The following is an 18,473-nucleotide window of genomic DNA, read 5'->3' on the forward strand; positions in this document are numbered from 1 at the left end:
CCTATAAATAAAGCTTAATTTAGTTTATTTTGTTGAATCAACATTACCTGCATCATTTTTGGCTCAGCCTCTGGAAATCATAAGCAAAACTTGAACTGTTTCCCAGGTTTGACATGAGGTACCCACTGACCAATTTCAGATATCGTTTACAGCAACTCTGATATAACTAATCACCGGGAAGAAGGTAGACTCCTGGTTTTCTCACTATACAAATTGCTTTCTAACAATATACCCCTGAGCCTCATTCCATGTTTTGGTTTGAGTGTTCCCAGTTCATGAACTGTCTTTTTGGTGTGTGCATGATGCTTTTACTAATTAACACCTTGGTGTAGTTCATTGGATTGACCTAGGCTTTTTTCTGAATTTTTGAGACCAGCATTTGGTGGTGTTAGTGTTTTGGATTTTGACCATTCTAACAGGTAATACCTGTGGTTTCTTACTTTTTAAAAAATTTAATTTGTATTGTGCAAAGAACACTTACCATGAGATTTAGCCTCTTAAAATTTAGGTATACAACACATGATTGTTGATATGGGTACAATGTTGTACAGCAACTCTGTATTCTTTCATATGCTGGATTAGTAATTCTCCATTACCCAATAGCCAGAGCTCATGGCAACCAAATTTTTATTCACTCTTTCATTCTATGAATTTGACTATCACAGATACCACATTTAGGTGGAATCATCCATTATTTGTTTTACTGTGACTGGCTTATTTCAGTTATCATAATGTCCTCAAGATTCATCCATATGGCTTCATATTGTCAGATTTCCTTTTTCTTTTTTCTCTTAAGGCTGGGTAGTACACTACTTCTTTGTATACACCACATTTTCTTTATCCATTCATCTGTCTTTGGGCATTCATATTGTTTCCCCATCTTGGCCATTGGGAACAGTGTTGCAATGAACAAAGGAGTGCTTAATATCTCTTCAAGATCCTGATTGAAATTCTTTTTGATATGTACTCAGAAGTGGGATTACTGGATTATACGGTGGTTCTCTTTTTAACTTTTTGATGACCTCTTATATTGTTTTCCATGGTTGCAGCATTGTGCATTCCCACCAACAGTGTGCAAGTGTTCCAATCTCTTCACATCCTCAGCAACACCTGAATTTTGTGTTTTTGATAATAGCCATCAAATTTTTAAAAAATATATAAAACTATGGATGATATCAAAGAATTTATTGTAAATGTAGAGGCAAATACATTGAGATAGTCATCATTAAAAAGAAACAAGAAAATTACACATGTTTATAGTATGTATTTTTTTCTCCCATGGTTAAGTTGTGGCTAATACCATTTTAAATACTGAAGTACCAAATAGGGTGGTCCTTTTTTACAGAATTGCATGACTGTGGGAGGTGATATTTCACTAGGGCTTTGATTGCATTTTCCTGATAATCAGTGACATTGGGTGTTTGCTCACACACTTGTTGGCTATTCGAATGTCTTCTTTAAAGAAACGTCTATTCTAGTCCTTAGACCATTTTTAATTGACTTACTAGTTTTCTTAAAAACTGTTATTGTAGGAGTTATTATATTGTTTGGATATTAAACCCTTATCACGTATGTAGTTTGCAAATATTTTCTCCAACTCTGTAGGATGACTTTTTTTTAATTAATTAATTTTTTTTTTCAGCATAACAGTATTCATTGTTTTTGCACAACACCCAGTGCTCCATGCAATACGTGCCCTCCCTATTACCCACCACCTGGTTCCCCCAACCTCCCACCCCCGCCCCTTCAAAACCCTCGGGTTGTTTTTCAGAGTCCATAGTCTCTTATGGTTTGCCTCCCCTTCCAATTTTTTTTTTAATAAACATATAATGTATTTTTATCCCCAGGGGTACAGGTCTGTGAATCGCCAGGTTTACACACTTCACAGCACTCATGATAGCACATACCCTCCCCAATGTCCATAACCCCCTCCCCCTCTCCCAACCCCACCTCTCCCCAGCAACCCCCAGTTTGTTTTCTGAGTTTAAGAGTCATTTATGGTTTGTGACTTTTGATGCTGTTGATTGTTTTCCTTCTTATGCTGACTTTTTTAGTTTCGTTTGTTTTTTTTAGCCTTTGTGTGTTTTTTCTTAGATCTTCCCTTTGTAAGGGTTAATCAGTTTGCTAGCTAGGTCTTCTCTTAGGTGCCTTTTGACTGTCTCTTGGGCAGAACTGACAGTTCTTTGGGTTCTTTCTTTGGGTGTAGTGGTTTAAGTAGATGAGGAGGGGACTTTAGAATTTCCACGCTGGGACAGCAGGAAAATATCATCCTATCTGCTCACGTTTGTTGGTTGTTTGCTCTCAGGTTTGTTTCTTAAGCAATATGGAAAAATAGTTTTAAATTTTGATTCAATTCGGGGCACCTGGGTCTCTCAGTCAGTTAAGCAGCTGCCTTTGGCTCAGGTTGTGATATCGGGTTCCTTGGATCAAACCTCGCCATCAGGCTCCCTGCTCAGTGGGAGCCTGCTTCTCCCTCTGCCTGTCACTCTGTCTACTTGTGCTCTCTCTCTCTCTCTCTGTCAAATAAATAAATAAAATCTTTTAAAATTTTTGATTCACAATTATCATACGATCTCTTTCATATGAGGAATAATTTCTTTTTAATCTATGTTCTGATTACTGAATATTTGAACTTGTTTCTAATACTTTGGTTTTGTTCCACATGCTTTTGCTTCTTTCATTTCTTTTCTCTTCTGTTGCATTGACAGAATTTTCTCTTTTTCTCTGCTGATTTGAAAAAAGTAAAATGCGCTTCTATATTATTGACAATATTCTCAAATCGTGTGGGGGTGTGTGCAGGTGTTTACATTTTTTCTATGTTTAATTTTGTTCTGTAATATTTTTTCTTTCTATATACATACCACTGCTTCTCCTTGGGTGTGCTTTTTCTCTTGCTGATATACTATATTTGGAAAACCTCAGTGACTGTTTAGAGCAAACTATACATTATCTCTGTATCAGGACAGAATTTCAGAAAGAGTTTATCAAATGAGCTGATAAACTCTAGTTTTAATGCACATTAAGAAAAAATAGAAAATGAAAATCTTCCAACACAATAATCAGAACATGAATGCTCTTCATTCTTCTTCAAGTCTTTTGTCCCTGACTTTCCTCCACCTGGAGTAATTTTCACCTGCCAGCCTCAGGGCTTATTCCTTCATTTCTTCCTCATCTCTGTTCCTAAAAAAACATGTGCTCATGTGAGGAATGCTTAATAAGCTTTATTGTAGTGTAGTATTTCCTAGATTAAATAAATCATTGTAGCCTTTAATCAATAGAGGAAATAATGTATAAAAATATGTACACTATATAGAATATAATGGAACAAGGGATATATATGGGTTAATATAATAAAACCTACAAGATTTACTACTGAGTTTATAAAACAAGTTACAGAATGGTATACCTTAAATGTATGCTTACATTATAATAAAATCTAAATAAAATACTATATATTTTCTGTTGATTCAAATCTAGTAAACATCTGGAAACATCAACTCCAAATTGTAAAGATGAAGAAAGTATTACGGTAATCAATGATCTAAGGGTCAGAATTGGAAGTGGTAGTCAAAAGGGATTTTAGTCTATAGGTAATATTTTATTACTTTTAATAATTCATATATGCACAAGTTCCTCCTATTATTAAAAGTAATAAAAATCATAAAAGCCATCATAAAGGCTTATCCATATTCTCTTCTATCCTTGAGGCCAAAAAGGGGAAGGGAGATTTTCGCAAGATTTTGTCCAAGGACCTAATGAATATGTATTTTTCCCTCCTCTCATATCAGGTAGCTTTTAGTTTCCTCCTCTTATGGCCCTACCCTTTGACTCTATAATTATGTATATTTTTGTCTTTACCTGAAGACTGTAAACTAGTATGTTTTCTAATTTTATGTATTTTATTTGTTTTTATTTTATTTTCAGTTACTTAAGGTACAATGTTATATTAGTTTCATCTGTACAATATAATGATTCAACACTTCCACAGAACACCTGATACTCATCATGACAAGGGCATGCCTTCATTCCCTCACCTATGGAACCCATCCCCCAGTCCTCTCCCTCTGGTAACCATCAGTTTCTTCTCTTTAATTAAGAGTCTGTTTCTTGATTTATCGATCTCTATTATATATTTTTCCTTTGCCTGTCTGGTTTGTTTCTTAAATTCCACATGAGTGAAATTATATGGTATTTGTTTTCTCTGACTTACTTATTCCTTCAGTGTTATACTCTCTAGCTTAATCCATGTCATTGCAAATGGCAAGATTTCATTCTTTTTTGTGGCTGAATAATATTCCATCACACGTTTAGATATTCTGAACATCTAGGAAATTACCCGACTGAAACGAAAAGCTCAATGAATGTGGATTTCTTTTGAACTAAGTTAAAGAAATCAAATAAAAGCACAAGATGAGATTTACCAAATTATTTTTTTTTCAGATTTTATTTATTTATTTGAGAGAGAGAGAGAGAGAGAGCAAGCAGGGTGAGTGGCAGGCAGAGGGAGAGGGAGAAGCAGATTCTCTGCAGAGCAGGAAGTTTGATGCGGGGCTTGATCCCAGGACCCCGGGATCATGACCTGAGCCAAAGGCAGATGCTTAACCGAATAAGACACCCAGGCACGCCTATTCACCTTTTTTTTTTTTAAGTAGGCTCTATGCTGGGCCTCAGGTCCCTGAGATCAAGACCTGAGCTGAAATCAAGAGTGGGACACCAGACTGAGTGACCCCCAAATTATTTTTTGATATCAATTTTCAGGCAATTCCATTTTAAAGGTAGGATTTGGCTCACTGGTAATCCCCATTCAAACTAAGCAGTTATTTTCTTTACTGATCATCTGCATTTCCTTCATCAGGAAATCTGGAATGAAAAGAGCTGGGAGATTCTTTCTGTGGAGTTGCTGTGTCTGAAGTGTTTTTGCTGACCGTCTCAATCCTCTAGAGGGCACTCTAGGCTTTACCAGAAACAAAGACTTTTTTTTTTTAATCTTATTTTTTTTTTCAGTGTTCCAAAATTCATTGTTTACGCCACATCCAACAAAGACTTTCTGATGGTCCAGGATTGAGCCATTAAAGAGAGAACAGAAATCATATAAGCCAGTCCAATTATAGATAGCAAAGTCAGGGGAGGCAGGGATGGACAGATGTAAAGTTCATCTCAGGTTTTCAGTTCTGCCATTCTATATCAGCTTCACACATCTGGAGACCATGTCTCTAGAAATCCATTGTACAGATAATTCTTGGAGCATGGGTGACAAGATAGGATTATTTCTGGGCATTGTGACCATGGAAACTCAACAGAAAATGTCCCATTACCCGTTGTCAATATCAATAAAACCCCCTAAACTTACTGCCCCTGAAATTATTTCAATACCTCAGATACCCTACCTTTTCATGTAGGAGGGAACAAGAATGAAGATAAGAAAGGATAAAATAAGGGACAATAAATAAGAGAAGGAAAGGGAGAAGACAATATTGCCCATGACCAGCAATGTATGGCCTGGCCAGACTCAGCTGTGTATATAAACAGAGTGTCCACTCGTTAATGGCAAAGGAGAGGTGGATAAGTAGAAATTAAATCAGAGGGGACATCATGCAGGTATCTTTCTTTTCACCAATAAATTCTGGTTGAAATAATACTCTATGTAGACGGTGACTGTCTGTCTTGATTTCTAGAACTCTCCTGTTTCAAGAATGTGTAGTTACTTCTGCAATACACAATGCATACTATTGATAGTTTTCTTTTATTAGCATTTTTATATAACCAAATTCTCATCTTGTCTGTCAAACTATGAAGTTTAGGGAATGGAGTCACTCTTCCCCATGATTCCTCAATCTTCAGTGCAACCCACTGAGACACTGACTCTTCTAGAAGAATCATTTGCTTTTCCTCATACACTAACCCACAAATTTTTTACATAAAGTGTTTAAGAAAAAAAACCTCTTACATCTTCCTGTATTGGGAATATTGTCCCTACCTCCCTGCACTGTAAAAATCACAATTTTGGAGAGATTGTTATGAGTGTCACTGGGCCACTGTGGGTGGAGTCTCGAGTTCAGTGAATGACAGAACTGAGGTGTGATTGGTGTTCAGTGATTCTGGTGGAAAGGATTGAGTGTAAGAACACAATTGCTCTGAATCCAAGACTACACCCAGCACAGTATCATTGTCAGTAATTCAACATCTAGACAAGAAATCATGAGGAGACATTGGGGAGCTCTGCTGGGGCTCCTATGGCTCCAGGTTTGCTGTGAGTGGGGTGTTCCAGATGGGGTTGGGGAGCAATGCACAACCCACATTTGTGGGGGGGGGGAGCGGCTGACACTGAGCTCCTAGAAGGTCTTACATTTTCAGTGGTGTGCCTTGGGATATTTATTTTACAGGTTTGAAAATAGCACCGTGATTCCCCAGTGACATCACTTGTGTTTGTTCTTCTCTTTCTACACAGGGGTGAGAGGGATGACGGTGGAGCAGAGCCCTTCAGTCCTGAGCCTCCAGGAGGGAGCCAGCTCTACTCTCAAGTGCAATTTCTCTAATGCAGTGAACAATGTACAGTGGTTCCAACAGAACCCCGGGGGCGGCGGTCTCACCCGGCTGTTTTACATAACTTCAGGGATGCAGCAGAGTGGGAGGTTAAACTGCACAGTGAATACTAAGGATCGGTCCAGCACCCTCCACCTCGGGGCCTCCCAGCTGGAAGACTCAGCCACCTACCTGTGTGCGGTGGAGGCACAGTGCTCCGCGGTGATCTGCAGCCTGCACCCAAACTGCAGCTGCGCCTGCAGCCCCCGCCCTTCCCTGGGTCGTGCATTTGCCCCCACGGCAGGCTTTGCACATTTTCAGACTTTCAGATTTATGTTAGGGCACTCTTTACCCCCTCCTAAAATTAGACCCATCAGGACTTTCATTTCACTTACTTGCCCTTTTTCTTCCCAGAAAGCCCTTTGCAGGTAAAAACCTCTACCATGGAGTCATTGGAGCAAGTGACAGAGATCCCATGCCCAGTACCCTGGGAAAACAGATGTCCTGGCAGCTAGCATATAAATTATCTGTAAGTAGTCGAATGGAAAATGCTCAAAAATTCAGTGGTCATCAGCAAAGAGATGACTAAATTTTTTAGTTACCGTGGGTGGTTCTTTTTCAAAGAAATGTAAAGAGAATATGCACAATGTTTTTTAAAGTCTGTATTCAGCTTTTTTACTCCTGGAAACACAAATACAATAAAATAATTTTATTGAGGGTTGGGCACTCTACTTATAATATGTATTTTCTTTTTCAGTAAGATAATACTCTGTGAATAAGTACTTTACTTTCATGCATGAATAAAGGGAGGATTCTAGAGCATAAGTGACATTGTTGAGATCATATTATTTCAAAATTAGTGAATCTGAGGTGACATTAGAACTTATCCTCTGGGAACCTGATATAGAAGACCCTACAGAATAACAAAATCCAAACAATTTGTACAATGTATTGACATACATCACTGACAAAAGTATCTATTCGAGTAATTCTAAATAGCACCTTGTGGAGAAGAGCTCATGGAAATTTTCTTTCTGTTCCATGAAAAATCTATTGCTCTTCCTTGCATTTTAAATGAATCTATTACTCATGATTTTGTAACATCATTCCTAGTTTGGGGAAGGGAAGCAAACTGCTTCCAGGACTCCCCTAAAAGATCCCTGTCTCTGTTGTAGCCAGACCTCAAATACAAAGTCGAAACTTACATGTGTAAAGATTCCAACACAAACCGAATTCTAGCCTGCACTGGCTTTTATGTTGAGAAAAGGGCACTGATAGGAAGGCCTATGCCCCTGAAAATTCAGATGGTGGTAAATGGGCAGACTCCCTGAAGCTGAGAGGAAAGTCAGCTTCTTAAGCGTAGGACCTGTGCAGTTACACAGCCCTCCACTCTTCCAAGGAACCCTGCCCTTGGTTTGATGCTGTGCCCTCACTGTCTTGAAATTAATACAGTTTTACCTTTATGCTTGTTTTTTATAAGTGAGTTCCATAAGTGAGGGAACAAGTGCCTGAGCAGAGAGATATGTGGGCAGCAGGACACAGGCAGGAATACATGGAGGCTCAGGTTCTGGGTCACAGTGAGCTGAGCAGTTGGCAGGGCCACCTGTGGTGTCTGTGCCTACTTTGGACTAGCTGGGGCTTTGACATGCAGCCAAGGGTATAGTAAATATTGTTGCAAAATTACTACAAATTGAAAGTGTATACCTGGACATTTCAAGAAAGCAGTTTGGCAGTTTCTTACGGGACTAAACATACTCTTATTGTATGATGCAGCAATGACTTTCCTGAGTATTTCCCAAAGGGTTTTAAAAGTTATGTCCACACAAACTTGTACACAGGTGTTTTATTGCAATTTTATTCATAATTGCCAAAATCTTGAGGTAAGTTGCATGTCTTTCAATAAATAAATGGTAGTATATCCAAACAATGGAATATGATTCGCTGCTAAAAAAAAGAAAAGGAGCTATGAAGATAGGGGAACTTTATAGGCATTTTAGTAAGTGAATACGGCCCATCTGAAAAGACTGCATAGGGTATGATTCTGATCCTATGACATTCTGGAAAAAGGAAAACTAGGAGGGAAAAAAAAAAGATTGTGGTTGCCAAAGTTTAAGGGGAGCAGCAGAGCACAGAGAATACTTACTGTAGTAAGCCTAGTCTCTATGATAGTATAATGGTGGATACATTCCTTATACACTTGTTCACACACACAGAATGTACAACAGCTGGAGTGAACCCTAGAAAACTGTGGGCTTTGAGTGATAGGGTGAAGCAGTGAAGGCTCGGCCATTGTAAAAGGTGTCCTGGAGAAGGTGACAATGGGAGAGGCTACACCTGTATGGGGGCAGGAAATGCACTGATTACCTCAGTATGTCTGCCTCATTATCTTTGAACTTAGTTGAAGTGTTTGAAAATAAGAAAGTCTTTAAAAAAAGAGAGAGACATGAAACTAGTATGTATGAAGAGTTAAAGCATTTTAGAAAAATGGTCCTTTAGAAACATTACCTAGTGACACATTTTCCCTGCTTTTTGAATAAAGATTCTACATTTTCATTTTGAAATGATCTCAAAAATTGTATAGGTATCCATGGCTGGAAATTTTAAACCTCCAAACTGAAGTTTTAAGGAGGAAGTCAGAATCCAGCAAGCAATTAGACTGTTTTAGAAAGTGCTTCCCACTTTCCATATTAGTAAGTTCATCCACCTTGCCTAATTTGTTTTTCTTTTTTTCATACAATACATACAATTATATGTAATAGATAAGTAGAAGAAATATGACTCCAGAAGAACATCCTGCTTACCCATGGCTCAGCCATGGAGCCCCCTGCTCTCACTGCCTATGAAGGACTTTCCACTCACTGAATAAAATCCCATTTTTTCCCCATGTTAATTTGGCTTTAATTCTCCTTGATACATTATTGATCTCATAGAAGAAACAAAAACCCAAATAGGATCTTGTCCTGAGAATTGTGTCTCTATTCTGAAGAGGCCTCAGGGTGGGTTAGGATCAACCTCAGATCCATTAGATTACACGCTATTGTGATGCAATGTGTTGGGGTGCCATGATGCAGGCAATTTCTCCCACTCTGACACTAGTCCACATGGCACACAACCAGTATTCAATAAATATTTGCTCTGTTACACAGTATAAAAGGAACTTAGAGTTGGAAGAGCCCTTAGAAAGTCTTTTGTCCAACTTCATTTTATGAAATAGAGACTGCATTCTAGCTGACAGCATGGAACAGTTAGGTAGTAAATGATCTAGGCGAGAAAGAAAGTAGGTTTCCTGCTTCCTTTAAAACATTCTCTCCCGGGGCGCCTGGGTGGCTCAGTGGATTGGGCCGCTGCCTTCGGCTCGGGTCATGATCTCAGGGTCCTGGGATCGGGCCCCGCGTCGGGCTCTCTGCTCCGCAGGGAGCCTGCTTCCTCCTCTCTCTCTGCCTGCCTCTCTGCCTACTTGTGATCTCTCTCTCTGTCAAATAAATAAATAAAATCTTTAAAAAAAAAAAAAAAAATTCTCTCCCTTGCCTCCTTGCTGTAGGACCATCCTGCTGTGTAAAGAGAATGTGTTTAATGCAAGCCCAGATCTCTGCCGTTTTGGTCTGATAAAGTCGTGATCCTATCAGTTTGAAACCCTAAACGAAGAGTTCCACTTTGTGTCAATGTCTGAGACCTTGGGCAGGAAAGACACTCAGGCTGAGCTACTGTGATTCTACCAGCAAACTCGTGCATCACTCACTGTTTCTGCAGGAGAAAGCCAGAGCTGATGGTGTCATGTGAACACAAACATGTATTTCTAAGGACATTCCCCAAAATAGGAAATATATTTATCATCCCAGGTGGAAATCCCTTGAAGGCAGTTTGAGTATAATGTGTATAATTCACACATTGTCTGCAAAATGATCATTGGAATTGGAAGACTCGTGCAGCTGGAAGTCCAGGAAGATGGTAGGTGAAGGTTTTCTAGGCCAGCACTTTAACAAAAGGAAACAATATTCTATGAAATCACATGGGGCTGGAAATTTTGCTCCGAGAATGGCTGTTTCTCTGCAATAGTTAATTCATGGAAGAGAGTCGTTCATATGAATGATCATATTCAGACCATTATATTTGTTGTTAGTGTCACACCTCAAAAGTGCAAATATTGTCTTATTGGTCTCTGAGAAGAGGAAAATTTGCCCAGAGAAGTGTTTGAGAATGCTTATTTTATGGGGAATGGGTGAAAGAATGGAAGATGCTCTGAATCAAGAAATTTTCCAAACATAAAAACAATTTCATATATACACATATATTTATATATTGAGTTGATATTCTTCACCATGGCTGTCTTTAGAGCTTTCAACGTGAGAGAGGTGGAAGGAAGATAAGTTTATTCTTTGTCATTTAAGAGGATCCATGAGTAGGAATTAGAGGAAAGGGGCTTCCACTTTTGAAAATGAGGTAGTCGGTTTCCCAGAGACCATTTCTCCTGATCAGTTCTTTAGGACAAGTTTCTTGTCGGTACCATCCCCAGAGCACAGGGAGTATTTGTTATTGCCTGGATTTATTGTCACAGAGGTCATCAGAAATTTCCAGATAATTAATGTGAATGTGAAAGGGGTTTTAACAGAGAGAGATAATTCTGGAAACTCACAGGGCCACTGACCTTTATCAAACATTGTGGTGGCGTTTAGGAGAAATATGATGGCGTATGAAATGTGAAGCAGCGCTGGGCAGGAACTGGGAAGCATGACAGGTTGTATGGCTAATACTTAAGAGGAAATTGTCCTGAGGCTGTGAGTCAGTAACTGCATTGGAGGACATGCCATCTATTTCAATTTGAGAAAAGGAAATCACCTCAAGGATAAACTTACATGTGGTTATATTTTCTGAGTTCGCAGGTTGAGGTTTCATCAGAATTTCTACTGTGTCTTTCAGTACTTTCCAGAATATAAAACACATAGCATTCAAATAGATTTCTTAAAGCATATCAGATTTATTTATGTAAATTCCTGCAATCTTGGGTCAAAGTGTTTTCTGTAGTTGAAATACTAATAACTGATGGAAGTTATCCCCACTGCTTATCATTTAGATTTAGTCCTTTACTTTTTGTTATAGTCATCTCAAGTGTGAGAATAGTCCACATTTTGACTGTTGGTACTGCCAATCCTCTGAAAAAAACAAGGTCATGGGCAAGACCAGCTAGACAGAACAGAGCCTGAGATCAGAAACATTTGAAATATCATATGATCTTCTCTCTCTTACTCTAAGCTTTGGGTTCCATGTTCCTTTTACAAAGAGATTTCTCCATCACAAATGAGAATGATAGATTTGGCAGATACGGAAGTTTCTCTAATATCTTTTTTAAGAGAGTGAATCATGATTCCTTCCTGATTTCAAACGTGTGCACTAGACCTATCATGGAATAAATAGCAATAACATCTATAGCTTTCCAACTTATAAACAGTAACTCAGTAGTGCACAGAGGCATAAACCTTGATCTCCACGTTCTCACTGTGCCCTTCATCCCTGACCTAAGATATAATTTGCTTGACTGACTGCTGCCTTGATGCATGTGAGTCCCTCAGATGCACAGGCTAAGAGAAAAGCATTTCCCCAGTGAGTTCAGTAGACCATAAGAAGAAGAGACCATAAGAAGGCAGTGTACCTGCAGAACATGTGAAAGGTTCATTTCAGTGCATCTGATGGACTAGACTACAGCAGAGGCAGAGTCTTTTTCTTATTGGCTGGTAGACAATGTGGGACATTACTCTGTTAGAGGAAAGAAGGGACAGCCTGATAAGAGAGGGAGCTGAGCGCCTGGAGGCTCCAATGATGAAACTGAGCTTAACTGGGTGGAACCATGAAGACATCCATGGGAGCTTTAATCATGTTCTCGTGGCTGCAGCTCAACTATGAGTTCAGAGCATATTAGTGGATATTCTTCAGAGCTCAAGACTGGCTTTACTCAGGTTTCCTCCACTTAGTGTAGAAAAAGAGAATTCTGAAACAAAATAATCTGGACTCTCTTCTCCTTTCTCTGACCTTTTCTTTCTGCACAGGGTTCAGCCAGGGAGAGAATGTGGAGCAGCATCCTTCTACCCTGAGTGTCCAGGAGGGAGGCAGCTCTGTTATCAACTGCAGTTATTCAGACAGTAACTCAGACTACTTCCCCTGGTATAAGCAAGAACTTGGAAAAGGTCCCCAGCTCCTTATAGACATTCGTTCAAGCATGGCCACCGAAGAAGACCAAAGACTCACTGTCTCATTGAATAGAACGGCCAAACATCTCTCCCTGCATGTCAGAGACACCCAGTCTGAAGACTTAGCTGTGTACTTCTGTGCAGCAAGCACACATTGCTTCCCAGGCACCTGCTGCCTGCACTCAAACCTGGGATTGGAGCAGCCCCTGTCCTCTAACACAGACCTTCAAGGATAGCTTTTGTGCTGTTGTTTATCTACAAGTGGAAGCTAACGTATTAGACATTAAAAGCATATAAGAGGAAGAGTAAGTTCATGATGACCTAGACAGAGTTAGAACATTTTGTTAGATGACTGTTGCTTAATGGATTCTTGAAGACAGTAATGTTTTATTTTGAAATCTGGGTTTTAAAGATGACTTTACATTTGCTATTCAGACTCCTTTCCTATAAATAACTCCTTAGGTTTTGAAGGGTCAGGGGTGGGAGGTTGGGGGAACAGGTGGTGGGTGATGGGGAGGGCACGTTTTGCATGGAGCACTGGGTGTTGTGCAAAAAGAATGAATACTGTTACGCTGAAAAAATTAATAAAAAGGGGAAAAAAAATTTATAAAAAAAAAAAAAAATAACTCCTTAGTACCAGTATAACAGTCCTTATTATGGATGGACTCAAACACTGAGTTTCAAAAGTAGCATTTATGATATTTCTGATTCTGAAACAGAATTGGACATTTAGAATTATGGAAAGTACAAATATGAAAATGAAAATTCTGTGAGCACATAATATTGCTATTATTGCTTTTAGTCTCTAAAAATCCTTATTATAATCATAATGGGATTTTTTCACTTATATAAAGTGATTTGATTTGAGCATGCCCCTTTCATTCTTTTCCTCAAAGATCTGCTTTGCTTTATTTCATTTTTTAAGTTAGTTATTTAACATGTGTTTTAAAATGACTCTGTGAGATACTTTACTTAATTACATTTTCATATTAATTTTGTTCCTCTGTATTTTGGGCAAAATCTGAGAGCCATTTCTATGTGCTTTGATTACGTTCTTGTTCAGAAATTTTGTCACAGGTTTTCCTTTAGAGCCCAGGGATGGTAAGTAATATTTGTGTGTTTGAGAAAAATAAGCAGGGAGTGGTTTGACAATGTGAGCGTCAGAAAAACTCAGAAATCTATTCTCATTTACAAAATTCCATATCTCTTCACAGAAACACTTTCATAGAATTTAGGAGACAGAATTTTGTATTTCATTCACTGCTATATTTTCAGTGGGTAAAACAAACTTTTTCACATAATTCATTATCAGTAGATGTTAACGAAAGAAAGAAAGAATTCTGCTACCCATAATTTAATTTAAGCTTTATGATTGGATTGAATTTGTAAATTTATTTGTGACACACAAAAGTCCTTGAAGTATATGTATAATTATTTGATTGTTTTATGAGATGCTGTTTCTTTCCATTTATATATGTCTCTTTCTTAATAGTGCTCAGTGGTCTGAAGATAATTCAATTTTTCCTGGACTTTAATTTTTTGTTATCATTATAATGAAAACTTTTCTTTCTGAGATATATGGGAAAATATTTATATGTATGTATCAGCCACCTTACTATTTTTTTAAGATTTTATTTATTTATTTGACAGAGAAAGAGAGATCTCAAGTAGGCAGAGAGGCGGTGGGGGGGGGGGAAGGGGCGGGGGAAGCAGGCTCCCTGCTGAGCAGAGAGCCTGATGCGGGGCTTGATCCCAGGACCCTGAGATCATGACCTGAGCAGAGAGCAGAGGCTTAACCAATTGAGCCACCCAGGTTAGGCTCAGCCCCCTTAACAATTATTAGTAGATTGCACAAAGGCATTTGGAGTAATGGCTGATGTAGAGATGACCTATTACCAACCTCCTTCCACATACATTCACAGTTCATGGAATTAAACATTGTTAATCAAAACCTTCTTTTTTTTTTTAAGTTATTTCTCTAGTATTGTAGAGACATCAATGGAGCTAATGAAGTTGTGTAAATATTTAATTCTCTCATTCTCCCACCTCTGCTCAAAGGTAGGCTCCTTATAAGGTTTCTCAGGTCTTCCTCACTAAGGATGGATATAATTGGCAATTGTCATGGTGAGAGGGGTTTCTCTTAGCAGAGTTACAGTTGTGAGTTATTTGCTTACTGGCTTTTTCTTAATTAAATTCTCAAATTTCTCAAATTAAATTCAGCTTATCACATCTGACCAAAGGAGGTTAGAACTGTAGCCCAACACATCCATGGGCTTGATTCTTTCCCTCCTTATACCGCCAGCTCCTGTGCAGTAGAAAGAAGATGACTCCTGACTGGTTCCTTTCCTCCAAGCCTGATAATGGAGTCAGAAGGAAGCACGCTTCTATGTCATTCATTCGTTTCCTCTTAAATCAATTAGAAGCAAGACAGAGGGTACAGTTCCTACAGGTTTGAATACTTGATCATACTGAGTTGAGAACTGATGTAGTGGAAGGAAATAAGTGTTTTAGCCTGAGTGTGCACTGAGTCTCAGATCCAGAAACATTCAGGTTTAAACCTTCATCATGTTTGGTGTATTTGTTTCCTACGTCCTGGGACAAGGTAGTACAAACTTTTAGGCCTTCTCTGGATCCTGTGAAGCCAGACTGGGTGCCGAGAGTCTCCCTTTTGTTTGCTTTCTCTAGGACAGTGCTGACAGAATTTGTGTGATTTCTCCCAGTGGGTGAGAGTGGGTCTACTCTCTGCGCATGCTCACTAGCCGCTTACAAAAGCTCAGGCTGTTGCCATCCTGTGTGCACTGGTAGGATGCCACAGGGTGGGATGATGTGCGGGTGAGGGACTGAGTGTTGTGTGTGCTCATGGACCATTTGTGGGGGTCTAGGCAGGCCATCTCCAGCGGGTCACGGGCAGATTCTTAATGGAGGCTGCGCCATGGTTTGGAGGGTCCATGTTGTTTTACTGCCCTCCAAGAGCCCTGGGTGCTGTTCTGCTGGGAGGTCCCCACTCCCCAGTGAGCAATACAGCTCAGTATTCTGGATGGGGCTAGAAAGAGGTTCCTCTTTGGGAGCATCCTCCAGAGCTGGAGGGTCATGTGTTCACTCACATGTTCTCACGTTCCTCTATTGGGAAATCACAGGCTGGAAAGTTCCTCTTGGCTCGGGGCTGAGTCACATGGGCTGGGGTGATGAAGGTAAAGTGAAATTGTTTTTCATCCTCTCCTCAATCTAAACAATATCAAATTTGTCTTGTTCCATAACTGCTGTGTCTTCTTTGCGGGACTTCTTAATAGGCACTTTCTTTTAGTTTATTGTATGATTGTGAAAATTGGTGATTTTGGGGGGAGGGAGGGGTGGCAGAGATGGTAGAAAATTTCTATTTTGCCATTTTGATGTCAGTGTTGAAATTTTTATTTATTTATTTATAATACCTCAAGTGAATTTTTTTTAAGATTTTATTTATTTATTTGAGAGAGAGTGAGACAGGGCGTGGGCAGGAATGGGGAGACAGTGGGAGAAAGAGAAGCAAATTCCTGGCTGAGTAGGGAGCCAGATGCAGGGCTAGATATCAGGACCCCAGGATTATGACCTGACCTCAGAAGGCCTTTAGCCAACTGAGCAACCCACTTGCCCCCAAGTTTTTTATTTGAAAATAATTATATAGAAAATTCACATTTTTGGTGTATGTTCCTGTGAATTTTGAATTTTAATACATTGTATTAAATTCATGTACATGTACAGGTACATGTAACCATCATACAATCACTGTACAAAATAATTTCTTTGGTCTCCAAAACTCCCTTGTGCTATTCTCTTGCGTTTACACACTTTCATATTCCCCACTTCTTGCAAACATTGGTCTATTCTTATTTTTGTGTTTTAAAATGTCATAATGATGGGAGCATACAATACATGAGCTTTTGAGAATTATGTGTCTTGGCGGGAGGAAGTACATGCCACAGGCACATGCATGACCTTACCCCTGTCACTACTCTCAGTGTTTCCTACCCCTGAGGTTTTGAACTTTGAAGTTATTTTCATCAGAATAAGCTCATCATTTCAAGTGTTTTGAATTTCTTTAGAGACTTGATTTATAATTCTACAGAATGTATTTGGCAATTGATAATGCAGAGATGGTGTCGAAGTTTGGGTCAACTCATAATCGAGAATGAATCACATTTTTTACACGTCTTATTGTACAAACCCCATCTTAAATTTTTATCAATAGATGCCTTTTCACATTGTAAGAGCAGTTTAATTGGTGAAAATTCACTCTAGCAGTACCAATTAGGGTATGGCTATTACGTGTTTTTTTTCCCAGGAATTCATATGAAATAACACATCCAATGATTTTTTAAGTTAATTTATCTATTTTAGAGAGAGAGCACAAGTGAGAGGAGCACAAGAAGAGGGAAAGAGAATCTCAAGCGGTCTGCCCGCTGAGCATGGATCACAACACAGGGCTCAATTTCACAATCTTGAGATCAAGACCTGTGATGAAACCAAGAATCCAGTGCTTAACCAGCTGTGCCACCCAGGCACCCCTGCAATAATTCTTAATCTTTGTTACACTAGCAATGTCTGTGCAGAGCTGAACTATAGCACTAGGGTGGGCGTGTGTTGTCTCAGATAAAGGCTATACACATGCAAGTTATTTTATTAGTAAAAGAACAAAGTCAAGATATCAGAAATGTGTAACATTTTACCATTAAAGTGGGAAGGTACCTCTAAAAGTATAAAAATAACCTCAAAAGAAGCAAAGTATTGAAATTGGTGGTTCCAAACTTCTAGGAGAATTCTTAGATTCCATCTCTTCTAATGGCCTAGGTGGAACTGTCTGCTTTAAGCAATTACATGCTTATTTCAAGGATCTTGCTTGTACACTCAACTGTGGACTGTCTTTCTGTTGATTCTCTGGAGAACCTCAGTTTAAGATCTCTAATATGAGGGGCGCCTGAGTGGCTCAGTGGGTTAAGCCTCTGCCTTCAGTTCAGGTCATGCTCTCAGGGTCCACAGACATTGCTAGTGTAACAAAGATTAAGAATTATTGCAGGTGTGCCTGGGTGGCACAGCTGGTTAAGCACTGGATTCTTGGTTTCATCACAGGTCTTGATCTCTAGATTGTGAGATTGATCCCTGAGCCCCACATCTGGTTCTCTGCTCAGCAGGGAGCCTGCTTCCTCCTCTCTCTGCCTGCCTCTTTGCCTACTTGTGATCTGTCAAATAAATAAATAAAATATTTAAAAAAATAAGATCTCTAATATGAGTAACTCTTTCAATTCTTGTCAGTGAAGGATGCATAATGTTGTATAGTTGATAAACATGTAAGCAAGGATTCTTTTCTCATACTTTATCTGCCAAACTGGTAATAAATTGTACTTATAAGCTCATTTCATACATCTCAATGGCAATATTTTTCTGAGATTTTGTTCAGAGCACCTAAAGTTTAGGTCATGTAATGGTGATGTAATGGATGGCCACAGAGCAATCTGTACCTGTGATGAAAGGAAGAGTGTCAAGGGTTTACTTATCTAGTTCAATAGTTGGTGAAGGTTGGAATGCATATGGGTTGGGACATCTGAGTTATGTGGGCTATAGTGAACAGTTCAAAGTGAGACAACCTAGGACTTTGTAAGGGGAAAACAGGGCCATGAGGGCTAAGGCTGTACCAGACCACAGTAGTTCAAGGGTAACTGTCACAGTAACTCATTTCGGTTTTAATATTCCATTTGTTGTTTCCACTTTTCCATAAGATCGTGGTGTGAGAGGAGA

At 39.1% G+C, this 18,473-nt stretch overlaps 1 gene segment (V, D, J or C); it reads left to right on the forward strand.

Annotated features, from left to right (window-relative positions):
- Positions 1–12,940, forward strand: part of LOC123943619 — a 31,108-nt gene extending 18,168 nt beyond the window's left edge. Inside the window, 1 exon segment of the V gene segment in view lies at positions 12,564–12,940. Coding sequence covers positions 12,564–12,940 — 377 coding nt within the window.
- The last annotated feature ends 5,533 nt before the right edge of the window (positions 12,941–18,473 follow it).

The sequence above is a fragment of the Meles meles genome, chromosome 6, assembly GCF_922984935.1.
Source record: "Meles meles chromosome 6, mMelMel3.1 paternal haplotype, whole genome shotgun sequence".
Taxonomy (NCBI): Eukaryota; Metazoa; Chordata; class Mammalia; order Carnivora; family Mustelidae; genus Meles; species Meles meles.